Source organism: Lupinus angustifolius, chromosome LG04 (genome assembly GCF_001865875.1).
Source record: "Lupinus angustifolius cultivar Tanjil chromosome LG04, LupAngTanjil_v1.0, whole genome shotgun sequence".
NCBI classification, from domain to species: domain Eukaryota; kingdom Viridiplantae; phylum Streptophyta; class Magnoliopsida; order Fabales; family Fabaceae; genus Lupinus; species Lupinus angustifolius.
This window is the reverse complement of record NC_032012.1, coordinates 5,553,177-5,572,701: the sequence shown is the minus strand read 5'-3', so window position 1 is coordinate 5,572,701 and position 19,525 is coordinate 5,553,177. Positions and strand designations below refer to the sequence as shown.

The window sequence follows — 19,525 nt, the reverse complement described above, 5'->3', positions numbered from 1 at the left end:
TAATAGTTAATGTTTTTATATGCAAAGTTTTTATTTTATGGATGGGGAAATTGTGTAGCTATTAACTTTGAACAAAAATCATTCATATTTAGTTTTTGAAAGGGCTTGACCCAAATATTCTGCAAAGAACTTTGCTAAAAATAAATGTAATTAACAAAATAAATCGGATAACTAAAAAACATAAAAGACAAGTTAACTAAATTTGTTCACATATAATGTTTACTCATTTTTGTGCTAACAAGAAGTCTTTATCACAAAAAACAAGTGGATTTCCAATAAATACTAATCCTCATTTGGATCTGTTTTTAGCACTTGGCTAAAAAATCAACACTATAACCTCATAACACAAAAATCACTATGAAATAATTACACCCCCTTTAAAAATAAGCACTGAATAAACCTATCAAGTATCAAATATAATGGATTGAACCTGGTTATTGCAGGAGATAAATATAAAAAAGTATTGTAGACACTCTTTCTTTCCTCTACGAAAAACAAAGGAATGAAGAAGCAAATTTATGTATAAATAGTAATAACTAACAAGAAGATTTCTGACATCATGTTTCAAAACAACTATCATAGTCTTTCACAGGGAAATTATATGACCGTTTCATCTCCAAGACAAACCAATATCTATAGTGCATGACACTATTATTAATCTACTGAGCTGCATCCTCTAATATTTGTGGCTGCTCATGATGGACCCAATGACCAAACTCAAACTAGACATCCTTACCGAGAATATCGATGTAAAAGCAATCAGGAAATGGATAGTAATGTATAAATCTAAGTAGTGCGGGTGCGGGATGGTCGAGATTTGGACATTTAGAGAAACTAAGTGTATATACTATACATATAATTGCTCAAAAATAGAAAAATACACAAATGAAGACATAATCAGATCAATATTTAACCCAAATAAAAAAATTATATTTGAGATGAGACTGGGTCAAAGAAGAATGTTGTGAAAGCTGAGAGCTAAGAATGGTGAGAGCAATGTTCGGCATGAAAGCTGCTCACCTAAGAGCCTTTGGTTCGAATTAGGATTGGGGTGAAAAGGTAAATGGGACCAAAAACATCAAAGAAAACATATCAAAAAATAACAAGAAACATGGATTTCTCCCTTTTATTCCAATGCAGTGGGATCCCACCACGAAAATAGGATAGCAGCATGAGACAGCCGAGATGATGAACTGGGATGCCAGCCAGAATCGCATCCCAACATGCCCTTCGCCAGCATGCGGTCAAGGGAAACCCCGAGATCCCAGTGGGGTTGACTACTTGGGTATAAATATAGGAAATCAAGAATGGGAAATCGCACGGTTAGAGAATATACATTAACCAAGAACAAAGGGAGAGATGTCCCCATGTACCTTTAAAAGATTGGAAATATATTATGCCGAGCATTATGACAAGATGTGAAACTCGAGACGGCACATGAATAAAACAACCAAGAAACTAGATGACTAGCGCAAAATGAAGATACTGTGCTCTACAGTTATCTAGGAAATGCAAAATTTTAGTATAGTCTCTGGAACATATCCACTTGATTGTGGCACACATTAGAAACTCAAAGAGGTCAGTTAAATGCAGAAAGGGAAACGAAGTATACAGCAAATTGGTGTTGTCATGCCGATTCTAAAACATTCAAACAAGCAAATCACAAAGAGACATTTTTCAACAGATTATGGGAGTAAATATATGAGGTAAATGTCGATGAAAATGGGATGATTTAACATCGTTACACCTTTCAGTTATAAAAGTCAGAGGCAATATCTAGAAAATAAGCATCTTCCTCACTGATATGAAACTAGCTATTCCTTAATCTCTATAGACTTAGTTTTCATTTGGAAAAAATCACAAAAATTAGAGCAAGATAATATCTTGGTCACCGAAATTGAATTAACTATAGTTCAAGTTCAGTTGACATGCTAAGTGTTAAGTTTTGCATAGAGGACAATAGGTATGGCACAGACAGTAGAGATTGAGATCATAAAATGAATGCAACTTGATAGAACTTAGGGGATCCAATAAGATCATATTAAATAACATTAGAAGAAAGTACGGCTTGCTACAATAAAATGCAGCAGAAAGCATCTCCATGCCAGTGGCATCTCCATCACAAGACAACTGAGAAGTGAATAGCATGAATAGAAGCTATACAAAAGATATTCCAATGTTTTTTCAGATAATAGGTAGATTATGAAGTGCACATGGTCTGATAACAATTGCAAGTGCGCAATCAGAAGCCTGGAAATCAAATAGTAAAGATATGCTTATACACAGTCATACATGCTCTCATGTTCAAGTTTTCAGCAGGATTACAAGATACGAGAAATTGCGAGAGGGAATGAAATGAACCAGAGATTTCTGCAATTTTAAAATTCATGAGGCAACTTCACCACTTTTGACCAAGTACTCACAAAGCCAGGATACTAGAAAAAGAGGAGATTGCTAGAGAATCTGCATCTTATTTACATCATTCGGGAAGATACGTTCATCAAGAAAGGAGAATAAGCCGTTGAAGCAGCAGAATAAAAATAAACATCAACACTTTATGTTTCCTCCGCTAATCATTTATGGACATAAAGATTATCCCAAACCAGTCATTCGCAAAACAGTACGAATGAACAGAAAGATCCTAAATCTCTAAGAAAAACGTAGATGAGGAGTAGATTAACAAAGAAAAGAAAGGAGCTATAACTCCTATACACAAAACCATGAATGGATGCAAGGCACAATCTTGCTTGTCACTGTTACGGAAGAAGCAGTTGTCCAGTTGACATATCCAACCTAGAGGAACTAAGGAGAGATTGAGGACATGCTTGGAGAATTAAATTTTCACCTTCAAAACCCCCAGCAAATAATTCCAGTCATTCAAGTGGCCATTATAAATGCCTGGATCAAGTTTTCAGCAGCACGCTTTTGTTCAGGGGTGCCAGATATAAGAGCAATACGATCACCCCGGCCAGATCTGGAGTCACAAATCTCTACTGATGCTCCTGAAATCTGGATTGAAACAACTAGGTGTAAAATAGACATTCAATGAAGCAAATTTTGCATCATTTTATAAGCAGTACATGTGCTGAGTATGAAAATATAAATTCAATGGTATTTCATGCTAAGCCAAAAGATGTGTAACTTGAATACATCCAACAGAGCAAGTATATATGTATGTGTGTGTGTGTGGTAATGCAGTATGAGCAAAGAAAACATTGAAAAAATAGTATGCATAGAAGATTACTATGATCCCTAAAATATGGAAAACAGAAAATCTTACTGGTCAAAATAGTACTAAAATCTTTGTGTTCTTTCTATTTAGTTTCTGCACAAATTGTTTTAATCATATAGCATATCACTTGATATGGTGAAAGTTGGATATTTTTCTTTTACATTCCAATATACAAGGCATCATAATAAAGTTTAAATTTTAGGGGGAGCAGTATCTTCAATTCATTCCGATACAAAAGCGTACAGTGTCAGTGAGATACAGCAGCAAGGACCATTTTAGCATTATCTTAAGATTAACAATAGAATATGACTGGACAATGAATCAGTTCCCTCTGCCATGGAATAGTTATAGAATCGAAAATAAAAATGTAGGAACAAACCTTCCTGATATTGGCTATATTTGCCCCTCCTTTACCCAGCACTTTGCCAACAGCATTAGCAGGAACCAACATCTCCAGAGTTGATGGAGGAGGCAAACTGTGTATGATAAAGACACAGATACATGAGTTGAACATAAAGCTGAGAAAAATGAAAGAGAACAAACACTTATAAAGTAGAGAAGGCATATAACTTCGATAAAGCTGTATACTAACCCTCCATAGAGCTTGGGGGCATAAGAAGACATAGATCCATAGTCATGTTCTCCCATCTATTACAGAGAAGCAAACAAGAGAATATATTAGAGAGACATGTTTAAAAACTAAAAATGAAGATTAAATGTGCAACAACAACAAGAAAAAAATAAATAGCTAAACCAATTCTAGCATATTGTATTAGAAAAAAAGATATTAGATACTTTACACGGAACTGGGGGAAAGGAAATGCTGAATTGAAGGAACACTTCTAAGCTACAATCTCTACAATTCCATCCCACCCAGAAAAATAACAGGAAAGAATGCTGAAATTCATCAGCATTCACCGCGTTATCTAACTCATCACAACAGTATTCATAGCTTCATAACAATTATATTTAAAACCAAACAAACAACAACAATACACCTTAATCCCACTAGGTGGGGTACATTTAAAACCAAAGCCCAAAAAATAAATAAACTAGAAGATACATCATATTCAGTTTTTTCTAGAAAGGCATTTTCTTTTTTATTTTTTAGGGTGATGAGAGTACATATGAACTTGAAGAAATAGAGCATGAAATAAAGGAAACATCTACAGGAAATTTATTCAAATCCAAGTCTTAAAAAAATAATTAAAACTATTTTTCTCCCTACACCTAGAATTTCAAATCAGAATCAATATCAATCAAATATAGATATAAATCATGACATACCTACAGAAAAATGAATACATTAGCTATTTTTTGAACTGCGGGGAAAAGGTTAGGAAGAAGTGCAGTTAACAAGAGAAAGAATACATCTCGCTGATAACGAGTTGTGTGTTAATCACTAACATAATATAACTATTCATACTACTAAATACTAATCTAGGTCAGGTACTTGTGAAGTAAAATTAGTAGTTTAGTACAAGAACGTATCACACAATCTAACTAAGAATCCTGTCAGTCTAACAGTTATAACATGATTATATAGCACCAAAAAAAGCAGAGCAAGGCATACCGGAAAAGATCGATATCCATAAAGGCTGCTAGAAGAAAGCATGCCCAGGCCAGTTCCACTTTCAGTCCTCTGATCATAAGTCAGGGGAGCAGCAGCATGAGGAGCTGAAGGCAGCATAGACGGAAATGAAAGAACAGAACCACCAGGGTACAAGGATTCAGCTCCCATAGGGGTTTTTTGGCCGATGTCCCTTTCTTTCAATACATCATCTCTCAGTCTCAAGACAATCTGAATTAGTGCATCTCTCACAGAATCAACACTGCCGACCAGCTAAAGCATAAACAGCATTGTCTTAAATAAATATACAGATTAAACAAGAAAAATGATTAACCAAAATAGAATTAAAACCTCAATGAGTTCATCATTCACATCTGCGCACTTAGGCTTATCGCTTCTTGAAATACGAACATCTGCCTTAGTTCTCTTCCGAATTTCATTTATGATTGAACCACTTTTCCCTATAATACACCCTATCACTTTGGATGGAACTAGAAGCCGGATTGAAACTGTGTTATCATCTTCGTCATTTATCTTCCCTTGCAGTAGTAGAACAGCTTCAACTGCCATAGACTTCAGATCGCTTGACGACTACAAAATAAACACAATATGTGATCGTTTTGACTTTAGTTATATAAGAACAGGGACATGGTCAATATACAATAGGATAAGGCTAACATATGCAGAGCATTGACAATATGAGACTATGAGAGTCGACAAAGTCCATCAACTAGTAAACCAAACATACAACTACAGATGAATTATTTGAGTAAGCTTCCATGCTAAACATGGGGAACTAAACATATTTACTTACACACCTGTAGATCAACCAATTTATAAATGAAACCTAAACAATAACCAACCTCTTAGAATGAAGAGATAAAGATCATGTATGTGTGACTTTCAACTCACATAATGCTCACTAACAATTGACACATGCTGACATGATGAAATGAAAACATTTTCTTTACAGGAGCATCATTATAGAATCCCCTCCCCCACCCAAAATAAATTAAAATCTTGTGTTACAATATTTCCACGTTGTAGTTAATATGTGAACCTGTGAGCGTTGACCTCCAAATAAGCATAAACCCTCAATGTTATGACTTACGAGGAATTGAACCATTAGAGCACAAGGTCATTAGCCACAGTAATTCATTAGTATAGTATCAACTATACAAGGATTTCCTTCATTTATGAATATAAACCTCTTTTAAATAGCAATGGGTGGTAAATGCATGAAATTTATCACTCAAGAAAAAATAGGTCATACCTACAGAAAGAAACATAAAAGAGTGATAAGCAAACTAGAAAACCAGACGAGAAATGTTTAAAACAAATCCGGTATATAAAAGTAACAATAAAAAGGAAAATCATCAATCATAATTTTGACAAAAATATAGTTTGTTTATACTTAGAAGAAATGAAAGTAACAAGAGATCAAGCTATAAGCTTTAACTTCAAAAAAGCAAACATACATAGTTGAAGCTTAACAACAAATCACACAAGTTCTTAAAGAGTGAGAATCAACTCTTCACCTCAACACTCAAGTCTTTAATTGATTACTTTTTCTTATTCTTGAATGTAACTTTGAGAATTGATCTTATTACAATGACAAAAAAATCCTGATAAACAGTAAATCAAAACTTTTCTATGTGTATAGGATATATTATGAACCCTACTAAGTTTAACAACTCCCAGTCCCACCACAACACAAATTTTAGATATGAAATTATATCTTAAAGAAACATATAGATGAAGCAGAGATAGTACACCTCTGTTGCAGTTATAGAGATTAAGCACTCATCATGACGAGCCTTGGAATCATCAACCTCAATACGAGCACCACTAGCCTCCCTCATACTTTTAATTGTACTCCCTCCCTTCCCAATGACACGCCCGATCTTATCAGAGGGGCACAACATTCTTACAATTAACTCCTCAGATTGTGGAGCACTAAGACCAGAAACTACTGGAAGGGCAGATGAGTACAGAGACCATGTATTTCCTGCATCATAACCTTGCAGATCTTGTACATTTGCACCACCTATCATTTGAGGAACAGTTCTAGGTTGAATAATAGGATCCGGGGCTGGATATAGTCCACCAGGCGGATAAATTGGAACATCATTAGGAATGATAATGCTAGGGAGGGCTTCTGGTATAGCTTGGTCAAGAGGGATATTCTCCCGGGGAGAGAACTTGTACATAATAGACGAAACTGCAAATAATGCTCTTTTTACTGCTTCTGATTCACCGGTAATCTAATCACAACAAAAAACAAGCTTATAGTAAGATAGAATTACAATGAAAAGAATTCTAGTTAAAAACTGGAGAGAAAATCCTAGTGAAAAAATAACTGAATATATAAAATTGTTATGTTCCGCTCAAATATTACAACATTAAATCTTAAATGTTTACAACACCATCACACGACCAACAAGGCTTATCCCGTTAGTAAAAGAATTATACAAATTTCCATACCACAAAGTTGCTATTATCACTAGAATAATTAAGCATTACATCATTTTTGTAGGTGGATTTAGATGGCAGTATGTTCATCAAAGCAGTAATTATGTTATGAATCTATGCAATGAATAGTTGAACAGTAAGTTGCTAAGCTTTATAATATTAAATATACTAACCAACAGAAAATTGTCGAACTCCATAGCACATGAGTGTGCTGGGTCAGCTACATCCTTCGGAATAACCTTGATATTTGTCCTTGTCTTAACTCTCAGTTTTTTAATGGTACTCCCAGCCTTTCCAATGATATTCGCAGACTGGCTTGACGGAACAAGGATTTGACATTCTTCCTTATCCTTGCGTTTCTTCTCAGAATCACCAACAGATTCAATCGCATTTGAAATAGCGGAATGAACCTTGAAAAGAGCATCTTGGGCAGCACATAAAGGCCGGATATTATCATTTAACTCACCATCAATCTCGAATTCCTCCTTCTCCTTAACATAGCAATAGATCGTTATAACTCGATCCTTAGCGCCAGGAAACGGATCCACAACCTTGACTCTCGCCCTGGTCTCTTGCCGTATCGAATTTATCACTTTCCCACTTTTTCCAATAACATTCCCAATAACTCCATCAGGACAGAGTATCCTATACACAACCAATTCATCATTGCCCTTTTCATCTCTTTCATTTGCACGTCTCTTCTGGTTTTTGTTGTCACCATCATGGTCTCTCTGTGAACGATATCTTTTCCTACCCTCACCCATTTTATAAAAATATTACCCACACGATCCTATAAGGAAAAAACACATTTTTTTCAGATACATACATAAGCACATAATCAATTGCAAAATATAGTTTTGGGTTTTCAATATACTTCCCCTTTGATTAAAAAAATGGATTTTTTAATTAATGCAATTAAAAATACTGTAATCCTAGATGAACCCAATTATCTTATAAAGATACTAGCTAAGAGAGTAGGAAGTAGGAACATAAATGGAGTAAACATTAATAGGACGAGAAGAAAAGGAATGAGGGTTGGATTTGTAAAAACTCTGAAAGGCGATAATTTGATACCTGATAATTTAAGAGAAGATGGTGAAGAAGAAAGACAAAACCCTAATGAGACAAGAAGAGAAAGAAGAGCTATGAATCTAGGATTCTGATATCGGAGAACTTTACTAGGTTGTTCTTCTTCCCTTATGTTTTCTTTTTCTTTTATCCAATTACGTTAGAAAAAATATTTTCTTTTTCCCTTGTACAGGGATGGCACGGGCGGGCACGGGTACTAGCTACCCGCTACCCGTTTCAAAACAGAAGAGTAATACCTATACTTGGCTCGTACCCGTGCAAGTATGCGTGAGCGAGTATTCGCGAGTATTTCTGGGTACAACGGGTACCTGCGGGTTTCCTCTATTATAAATAATTTTTTAAATTTTTACTTCAATTGTGTTTGATGAAACTTAATTATTTTTGTACTTTTGATTGAATATTTGACAAAAATGTTAAATTTGTTGGTGGTTTTCATTTGTATGATTTTTTGTTTTCGTTTTTTTAACAAAAAAATATATATTTTATTTGTAAAACATGTGTGTTTCTACGCATGTAATAATATTTGTAGGGTGTTTCACCACCAAACTCAATAAAATATATAAACAAAGTAAAAGCAAAAAATGTACATAGTGTAATAAATGTTAGAATAATGTATTTTTTATTTTAATTAAATATAATATATTTATCATATAAATGTTAAAATAATGTATGTACTACAGATATTTTTAAAAACCCGTTTATAATACCCACGGGTACCCATTTGTAACCCGTACCCGTGCCGTACGGGTTTTACCCGCGGGTACGGGTTGTTTTGCCATCCCTACCCTTGTATTTCTTATTGTTTTTTTTTGTAGTATAATGATATTTTTTCACCTTATTGACTCTTTGATATGTGTGATTGCTTTTTCATAAAAGTATTATTCTCAAGAATTATATCTTGATTTTTTTTATTTAGTAAAATCTTATGCTACTATATTAACATTGTGTTAATTGTATAGTCTAACTGTGGGAAGGAAAAAGTAAATATCAAAAGTGCAATGTTAATTAGATAGTTTTGGATTTATTCGGTAAATAACCTATTAATTTAACTAATTTTTGGATTCATATTCTAAAATTGAATTCAACCCCATTTTCTTATATTTTAACATTTCAATAATTCAACACATAACCAATACACAACATCAACAAAATGTTTCCAACATAGCTAAATAATGTCACTTCATCAATCTATATTAACACTTCTAACAGCTAAATAATGTCTTTAAGTAAAGAGTTTAAAGTTTATACATTATCATAAAAAAAAATTTAACTATCAACAAAACATTCATCATTAATTTATATTATTTTTATTTGAGAGTTAATATTATTAACAAATCAATGGTGAATGATTTACTGACAGTATAAAAACAATTATAATATCAATATATACATATTAAATTCAAGTCTAAAATCACATTGTTCCAATTTAGATATAATTATCCTCAAAATGGAACCTAGAAGAAGCTAAATTATTTTCAAACACATCCAAATGATTATAATTGAAATAATGGTATAAGTAATCATTAGATTCTTATATATTGTATTAAGTCAAATGTCAATTTTTTTTATTTATGTGAATGGTATTTGTTGGGACGGACAATTATATGAAATCATTGATTATACCCAGAATAAAACCCTTACAATCATTCATAAAATCATAATATGCATACGTCACACATAGATGAATTGAATTCTATTTTGATGTTAGGGTATAAAATTATTAATGCACTTTAACTATGAAGAGGTAAAATAGAGAATGAGATTAGTCAGTTGGTTTGATTGACTATAAATGGTTTTGGTTCATAGTCTTAATAGAATGAGTTTGATTTGAACAATGAAAATATTGAGTTAAACTATGAAGATATTAGTCTGATCATGTTAAAACCAATAAAAATATAGAAAACGAACAAAACAGTACACTTAAATTAAAAAAAAAAACATATCTAATATTTTACTATATTCCACTAATATAATTATTGGTTATATATAAAGTTATCTTATCAAGAACCAGACATTTCAATAAGTTAAACTTAATTCTAGTTAATGATTGTGTTAGACAGTTTGCGTAACAAGGAACTGAAAAAGTTAGTAGGTCATGCCAATGACCCATGATTTGAAATCGAATCCAATTGTAAAGTGTGATTTGTATTGGTCAGGTTCAATCTATAACTAAGTAATTCAGTATCAATCATGCAATACTTCAGCTTCAATTCAATAACACAATCACAAATAACATCTCATAAATAATAATAAGTTAATAGAGGTTGAAGTAGTTATGTGTCTGGATGCTACACATTCCTTCAGGTAAATCAAATAGAAAGAGCTAGTTTTCATGTATCACTAGAACATAGCATAAAAGTTGTATACAGTTACAACATAATCCTCATCTTAAAATATAAACTGAACATAAACATTGCCCTTTAAATTATTTCTCCCAAATTGATTGGTTTACACTAAAATGGAGAAAGAAATGAATATGTAATAAAAAGAAACAATTTAGTGATACCCAGTATTGCAAATTAAAACCAGCAAGAAACAGGTCCTGAAGGAACCATAATGTAAAATCTAACCAAGGAATACATGTTCTGCTCCATTCTCCATAGATTGTGTTAAACTGTACAAATTCCATCATGAAATGTATAAATGACCAAAGCACAGGATAGATCGAAATATATTATTCATCATCTTCCTCGTCTTCACCATCATCACCACCAATACCGACATCATCTCCAACACCTTCAAGTAGTTTATCAACATCCTCTCCCAACTCGAGCAATCTAGCACTAAGTCTTTCGACCTTGCTTTGTTCTTGCCCTAAGCACACAAGCAGATCGTTCAGTTCACCTTCGCTTTCTTTCTGAGCTTCTTCCCTTGCTTCAGCTTTTATTGCCTCCACATCTGGGAATATTGAGGACCCTCCTACTCCTCTCTTCAGTGCTTTCACCTCATTCTCCAGTTGGAAGTTAGCTTGCTCAAGACTATTGTAAGCATCAGAAAGACTCCTTAGGTCGGCTTCCGTCTTTGTAGCTAAATCTCGATACATTGTTGCATCCAAATCGATTTTGGCCTTCTCTGTCTTGAGTGCCTCCAACCTTTGAGATGCTTCTTGGAGATCTCTGCGGAGTCTCTCCATTTGGAGTCTGTCTGAGGGCTCGGACTGAGAATTACTACCTCCACCTGTCTTAACCAGGTCCTCAGCCAAAGTAGAATTTCGAACAAGGAGATCCTGAAATGATGACAACAAAAAGAGAAATCATCAAATCAAATATGTATCAAGACTAATCAAATCATACTTTACACATCGATGTCTATTACAGTCCAACAATACATACTCCAATACTTTGGTCCCCATACATGACATGCATTTCCGTCCCTATATGTACAATTATTACAAATTGGTCTTTGCCTTTTATTGGAGAAAGTATAGAGACCAAATTGAAAATAATTGTCACATGAAGGGACAAGATATATACTTTTCGTCCCTATACATGGTGATCGTTTTCTCTTTCATCCTTACATGCAACAATCATTCTCAACTTGGTCTCTATACTTTAACGCCATCAAGCGGTGTTATAATAACAATAAATGACAAGAAACAAGTTGAAAGTAATTGTACATATAGGGACTAAGTTGAAATTTTTGTACCTACAGGAACCAAGTTGAAAAGGAGTGTCTCTATAAGACCAAAAGTATAGATTATGAGGATTATTGATCAATGATGGATTAGCTGTAGAAACCAACAGAAATAAACCTGACATCATGAGCAAATTGACAAGGATGTAAATGAACAGCATATCCTAGCAAATACTTCATAACAATGTTCTTTATAATCTTATAATGGGAGTATTATCATTTGAACCAACACCAGAATCTCACTTTAAGCAAATAACAACGCCAGTTTAAAGCACATTATTAAGTGCTCTGAAATATTAAGTTTGATTTGATACATTCAACCTGCACCTACCTAATTACAGTAAACGCAGCCCTTCTTAAAAGGAGCAAATTCATGATAAGAGGAATAGACAAACACAAATAATACCTGTATCTCAGAGGACTGCTTCTCAACAAATTCTTTCAGCCGATTTATATAGTCACCATCACTTTCACCACTTCTCTGCACTAACTCAGCTGGTACTACTGCCACCTTGATTTTTGGTTGACTATAAACTTCTACAATCTGTTCTCTAATATTTGCTTCCAGTCTTTTAACAAGATTCACAAAGTAAGAATCCAAGATTGAAGAGAAAATTGGATGATCCAGATCATTCTTTTCCAACGACTCATTTTCATCTGCTACATCTTCAATATCAGCCATACTAGCTGCTGAAAATCTAGAAAATGATTTAGACATCCGGACTGAGTCAACACTGGCAAAAACAAAACTTTTCTGCATCTCATCAAACTTCAAAAAATATGAACTAAGCCCAACTTTCTGACTAATTGCATCGACAATGGCATATGCACTCTTTCCACTATCATTGGATTTGTTGTAAATCACACATTCACCCAAGACAAGTGCTGCAAAACCCCTTACACACGATGTTTCTGACAAATTTGATGCCAACTCAAGGAGATAAGTGAGGTGGGGGCGAGCATCAAGGAAGCAGTGCACTGCACTCGGGCATCCTTCTAGCCAGGTAACCAGTAGTTTCAAGATAATGACTTGAACGTAAGAGTTTCCAGACGTAGTAGAGTTTCTGTCTTTCTGTTTCATTGAAGAAGCAACGGCCAAATATTTAACCATTCGATGCATTAGTGGCTCTGGAGCTCCTAAAGTTTGCATGGGTACCTCAATTTCAATTCGTAAAACCTGCAACTTATTCTCATAAGATTTTTCTGATGACAGCAAAAAATTATGTTTTTAATCTCAATGTCTATAAAGCAAAGCATGCCCAACTTGGACACAATTTAAAAAAGGTAGTCATAAAACTAAAATTACCATTAGAAAAGACACAAACGAACTCTATGGTCCCACCACCTTTGCCAAACCTTACAATAGAATAAAACAGAATACAATGAGGCAGAGAATTATTTGCAATACCTTTTCCTTGCAAGGGAGATTGTCCTTCAATATATGAGATAGAACGCTAGCGGCTCTACAACAAATCTAAAATTTAAGACAATGTTAACTAGATAGTTCTCACACAATAAGGAAAAAGAATCATGAAAATGGACTTCCATTACGAGTTCAAATAACAAAAGATATAGTTTAATTGATTTGCCAACCAACACTTTCTCTCGCATTAGCTTGCAATGAAAATATACATATATATATAATATAAAGAAAGCATCACATACCTCAAGATCACCATCATTTTCACCCAAAGTAAGACCATGTAATAGCATACTGAAAGAGAAACAATTAAAAATCATAAAACCAATTGAAGTTAGCAACAAAAAACCGATAATTTAGGATACATAAATTAACAAGCATTTGTCATAGCAAAGAAGTTAAGATCTCAAATTACAGAATATAATACAAGAATTGACATTAAAGCATCAACAACAAAACAAACCTTCCAAAAGACATACTGACATCCTCCTCAAGGGGTGCATGATTCATGGAATATGGTTGTGGAATTAGTGTAGATGCCAGCATTGATTGACCATCAACATTTTTCTGATATAGATAAAGTAAATCATAACAGGGGGAAAAACCAAAACAAATGCAGAAATGATACATATATTATTAGGAAATAAGTCCACATCGCCTGCCTCGTTTTCTTAGGCATGGTTGAAATACATGTTGGCCTACTCCTCTCATTGCCAATTGCTTTTGAGATGGAACCTTAACATGGTATCAGATCCAAAGCCAAAATTCTTTCCAGTTGTGATGGGCCAAAAGATGCCCTTTAATGATGGGTCAAAGGTAACCATTCGCCTGCTCTAGCAGGCTTCTGTGGAGGGGACATGTTGGTAAGTAAGTCCACATTGTTTGCCTCATTCTCTTAGGCATGACTTAAATACATGTTGGGCTACTCCTCTCATAGCCAATTAGTTTTGAGGTAGAACCTTAACATATATAGTACAATGTGACTCGTAATATATACAAGTCATGTGGCAACTAATGATGCTTTAAATGAACAAAATCAAGAAACAAATATGCATAGCGAACCTCACAAAAGCTTTTGAAAACATAATCAGCTGCAATGAACTCTTGCATGCTAGAAGTCCTCAAAATGATTCTAAGTATGGAGTTCAGAGCTGGTTCAACTTGTGGCTCCTCTCCAAGAAATTTACTAGCAAGAAGATCAAGATTCTTCGAATCTCCGGCAATCAGATCACCAATACATTGCATTGCCTAACAAAGATTGAGTTAAGAGTACAAAAGTGAGCACCTTTCATACTTTGTCACAACAGGAAATTCTCTTGCAAGCTATGCATTTCAAAAAATAAATAATCAAATAAATAAATAAATGCCAATATGCCATTGAACAACTAAAAATGGCAATGGCATTGCTAATGAAACTAAAAAATGAAAGTGCTCATTCGAACTGTTCCAAGCAATATTTTGCATTAACAATTTTCTAACTCAAGTACACTAAAAGTTCGATTGACATAAAACTAACCAACATATACAACCATATTTAGATGTCGTGTGTAGTGCACAGAATAAAAGATAACTGTGTAAGAAAAAGGGTATTTCTGTTTATTTATACAATCAAAATATATAATTTTATTACAAATTTCTTTAGAGTTACATACATCAATACAATGTGAGAGAAAAGAAAGCTATCATACCGCACAGCGAACTGCAACAGGTGCCCATTGGCTTTCAACACCTAATATTAACAAATGGTCCAATACCTTCTTCTACACCAAGTCGACAAAACAGCAGAATAAGATCACCTGATTTTCAAATATGTAATCACGAGACTAAGTTCTTGACAAACCTGAACCAAAGTTGTCTTATTTGTCTCTTTGTAATCTTTCCCAGAATTGGCCTCAGGACCTCCCTTTATTAACAATTTAATGGTTTCTAACGTACTGAGTAGATTGAATGTCTACTGACATGGTGTTTATAAAAAAAGTTAGCTGTAAGGGTTCACTTATAGCATAAACTAAAGTAAAAAAATTGAAAAAAATCTAACCTTTTGCTGAGTGAAACTGTAAGCACTTCCTCTCAGCATCAAAATTGATATTAATGGATCAAGTCCTATAGTCTCTCTTAGTAGTACCTGAACCGTACATAGATAAAATCAGTACCAGGATAAGAACTGAATCAACACAATAGAGTCAACAAACCTGATTAGATGCATCATTACGAAGTAAATTGTTCAATAATTCAAGACAGTCCTGCACATTAGCAGAAAAATAAGTATCTAGACCAAAAGCTATATGAAGTTCAATGACGCTCAAAATAATACAATATAATTACATCAATAAGATTTAGATACAAAAACATTGGTCAACAATCATAAAAAACAATATTATGAACAAAAGATAGAGAATAATAGAAATTTGCATAAGCAAGTTAAATTAGTCCATCATGGCTAATCATCCACCATTAACATACTGTTGTACATATTTTATCAACAAAAAATTATGTATTTTATCCAAAAAAACTTGTATATGTTTACGTTCATGACCACAGGCAGCTTTAAATTAGCCCATCATGTAGCCAAAAAGCAAGTTAAATAACTACTTCATATAGTAACAATGTATCACCTGTACAACGACTCCACCATCTGAATTTCCTTCCTCTTTTATGACACTGAAAATCTTCTCAAATGCTCCTTCAAAGACGACAATCTTTTGAATCTCCTATAGTCATTAAATAAATTTAGATGTGACACTTTTGTTACCTAATAAAAAATGTTTTAAAATTTTGAAGTGAAAATTTTAACTATTAAAGCAAAAAGGTTACCCCAGCTTCACGGGTCAGGTGAGTAAGAAGCAATATGGCCTCGTTCCTTATTACCTGGAATGTAGATCTTGATTATTCCCAGTATCAATAATAGCCAAGCAACATGATTCTCAAACAGAATTATCAGATTCAAGGCTTTCATTCAAAAAGAGGACCAAAGAGCAAAACTTATAATATTTAAAGTGGTGAATACTTGAGAAAATCAAGAATCAGATTCCAACCCAGAAAATTATTGACATTTGATCAACAAATGTAAATGAAAAGTGTTAAATAAGTATATTTTGTGTAGACATATGATAAAAAATCAACAATTAAGTTTGGAAAGGTTACTGGGAGGAGTATGAGCATTCAATTCGTGTACCTCACGATCCATAAGCATATCCATTAACCGAGTTATACCACGAGGGACGGTCAATATTGCTTCCTGTAATCTGAAGAGGTTCTCAGCAAGGGTGCTTTCTGAGCTAAATGATTTAATAATTTGAGAAATGAAAGTAAAACAGAAGGTAGAAAAGTAATACCTCTGTGGAGAATTAGTGACAAGGGCAGTCAATAGTTGCAGAGTATAATATCGTACATAGAAATCATCCTCTTCCTGTCAAAATACCCCAAAGGAAAGTTTTACGAAATGATTTATAAGCATACACATAACGATCAAAGAAACTTCTACGGATGAAATTGGGAATGCATCTCATGATTATGGTAAAGAAATTTTTACCAACAAACTTAGAAGAAGAGGGATACTTTCTGCTTCTCTAGAAAGTAAATCAGCATTCATCAATGCTGGGTGAACTTCATTACTTGATACTTTTCCATGATTAATTGGAGTCAATGCACTTACAAGAGTTTCCAGGGCACCACGAACCTGCATGGATATGATTTTCATTTAAGTCAATATTGGGATTTGATATATTAAAAGAAAACAGCACGAATCTGAGGGGGGAAGTAAGGATGTCCAGTACTAGAGAGGCAAGTACCACAAACAAAGGGGAAAATGACATGCTATGACACTTCGAACCTTTTATTTACAACGAAATAACTTTTTGCCATTGAAATCAAAAGGAAAAAACAAGAACTCCCCTCTCCAGGAGAGGATATCATAGAACATTAAAACCCATGCACCACTGATAAAAGTAGATATAAGCCAAAAGTCACCGAGCAAATTAACTTTAATCTCTAAACCAAACACAGGAAATACACATGTTAATTATCAATGTGGACATTGCTTTACATATGACAGATGAATGTAAAAGTTGACCTAGTATCAATTTGGGACATAACAAGATACTCTTCAAGTAAAGACTATTCAACTCTAGATTTAGCATGGTGAACTGGATTATGAATCTAAGAGTTGAACAGTCGAAAAGTAAGCTCCGACATTTCACTTTCAAAGTTTTTTACCCATCTTTTATCTTATTAAAAATGAATTTTATCATCTGGATCCTTGACCAACAAAAAATAAAAACAAATAGACCAGAAGACATAGTGAAGAAAGTTTGGTCACCATCTCAACATCATCACGTTCTTTCTTTAAGATGCTTAGCATTATAGGAAAGCCTGCAAAGTATGTATTGAACATATTAAATGAGACGAGGAAACAAAAAGATATAAAACAATTTGTTTGGGAGACAGGATGTACCCGTTGCCCCAATTGATAACTGGGAAGCTTGGCTTTCTGAGACAACAGCCTGAAGCTCAGTGATAGCATTTCTCCTATCCTCTTCAAGTTTACCATTGCTTATGCGGTCAAGTAAGCGCTCAACATAGCTATTGAGTGAGACAAGACAAATGGAAGGAATATGTCATAAGTATAAAATGCTCCAAATAAAAGTTAGATCAAACATCAAAGGTTTAAAAGAAATTCATTCCCAAACGGGGATAATGGCAAAGTATAAAATGCTCCAAATAATAGTTAGATCAAACATCAAACGGTTAAAAGCAATTCATTCCCACACTGGGATAATGGCAAAGTTCAAAATAGCAGTAATGAGATATTGCACCAAATAAAAAAAATTGAAGAAAACTATAAAAAAAACATAATATGCAAAGCAGCAAAAGGAAGTCAATAAACAAGATTTAATTTCAACAAACAATAATATTGATCAACAGGCGGGGCACTCCTAAATCTCATGAAGAATAACTAAAACATCAAATTCATGGCCAACTAAGCTAATAAGGAACATTGAACAGCAATATCCAAATTAAATTATAAAATATATTGTAATTCAGTGTTCTTCAAAAAATAATTTTCACTAAGGGGCGTTTGGAAGAGCTTATAGGGAGCTTATGAAAATAGTTCATGACTTTCCTATAAGCTCTTTTTAGCTTATTTGAATAAGCTTATAAGAGATACTTGTGAAAATAAGTTCTTTTTAGCTTTTTTTATAAAAGAAATATTGAAGTGCTCTAAATACACAACATTACAGCCAAAAAATCATTTTAACCTGCTATAACTCATGAACTAAGAGCAAGGTAAGGAGCATAGAAATAAGAACATATGATACATAACCATTATAACAAAATACAACAGTTTTCCTTCACATATTTTCTGGAGAGAAATAAGAAGGATCATAATAAATAATTAGAAGAAAAAAACATGTATTATGCTTGTGAGTAACCTTTTAATAAAATCTGAAATTAAAAAAATAATTTTACCTATCAGCATTTGAGGAATTTTCGCTGCCAAAAACAAACCCTACAACCCCCTGCACAAGAATAAATCATCAGAATAACTTCCTCGAATAGCTATAAATCAAATGAATGCAATGAGATTAATTTCAATTTCAAATTCAATTTCAATTTACCTTGTAACCAGATACCAAATTCATTTTGGTAGATCACAGAGTGCTTCAAAATTCTTCGAAAAAAGACCGAACAGATGCGAAGAAAAGACCGAGCTTTGATTCGTGTGATAATTTAATGTTTTATATGGTCATGTTTAATTTATTTTTTTGTTTTCAATCCAAATAATTATTATTTTTTTAAAACTAAATCTATGATTATCATTTATAATAAATTTATTTTATAATATTTAAATAATTAGTGTATATATTAGTTATTGATGTAAGTATTAATATATATTATTTTTTGAAAAAATATTGTTAATTAAATTTTATGTCAAAGCAACTAATCGCAAATATTATTAATTGAAACTAGTTAGTCAAATAATGATATGTTATCATTAGATATAGAATAATGTTTGTTAAAATGTATATCAATTAAGTGAGTTTTATCTTTATCAGCAAATAATTTTTTTGGTGAACATCACATGATAATCATAATTTTTAATATCATA

The 19,525-nt window shown here is 33.3% G+C and overlaps 2 protein-coding genes across 5 annotated transcripts; both read right to left on the bottom strand.

Moving 5' to 3' along the window:
* LOC109345259 (KH domain-containing protein At4g18375-like) lies at positions 512-8,461 on the bottom strand. 3 transcript variants are annotated; one of them, XM_019584143.1, is made up of 8 exons: positions 8,349-8,458; positions 7,448-8,064; positions 6,578-7,066; positions 5,154-5,393; positions 4,806-5,075; positions 3,825-3,880; positions 3,612-3,708; positions 512-3,009 (listed from the first exon to the last, which is right to left on the bottom strand). In XM_019584143.1, the coding sequence occupies exons 2-8, from the start codon at positions 8,036-8,038 to the stop codon at positions 2,878-2,880; spliced, it is 1,875 nt and encodes a 624-aa protein (XP_019439688.1). In that variant the 5' UTR covers positions 8,039-8,064; positions 8,349-8,458; the 3' UTR covers positions 512-2,877. The 3 variants fall into 3 exon arrangements, 2 of the variants coding, with proteins under 2 accessions (XP_019439688.1, XP_019439689.1); XR_002107405.1 differs by lacking the exon at positions 3,825-3,880 and having other exon boundaries at positions 8,349-8,459; XM_019584144.1 differs by lacking the exon at positions 4,806-5,075 and having other exon boundaries at positions 8,349-8,461.
* Positions 10,669-19,058, bottom strand: LOC109345258 (golgin candidate 6-like). 2 transcript variants are annotated; one of them, XM_019584140.1, is made up of 19 exons: positions 19,035-19,058; positions 18,886-18,935; positions 17,870-17,997; positions 17,735-17,787; positions 16,949-17,095; positions 16,752-16,825; positions 16,592-16,661; positions 16,231-16,284; positions 16,032-16,127; positions 15,609-15,659; positions 15,455-15,541; positions 15,257-15,367; positions 15,105-15,176; positions 14,479-14,664; positions 13,880-13,983; positions 13,662-13,710; positions 13,405-13,470; positions 12,403-13,173; positions 10,669-11,589 (listed from the first exon to the last, which is right to left on the bottom strand). In XM_019584140.1, exons 1-19 carry the CDS (start codon positions 19,056-19,058, stop codon positions 11,038-11,040), a joined length of 2,745 nt encoding a protein of 914 aa, XP_019439685.1. In that variant the 3' UTR covers positions 10,669-11,037. The 2 variants fall into 2 exon arrangements, with proteins under 2 accessions (XP_019439685.1, XP_019439687.1); XM_019584142.1 differs by lacking the exons at positions 16,949-17,095; positions 17,735-17,787; positions 17,870-17,997; positions 18,886-18,935; positions 19,035-19,058 and having other exon boundaries at positions 16,592-16,654; positions 16,752-16,782.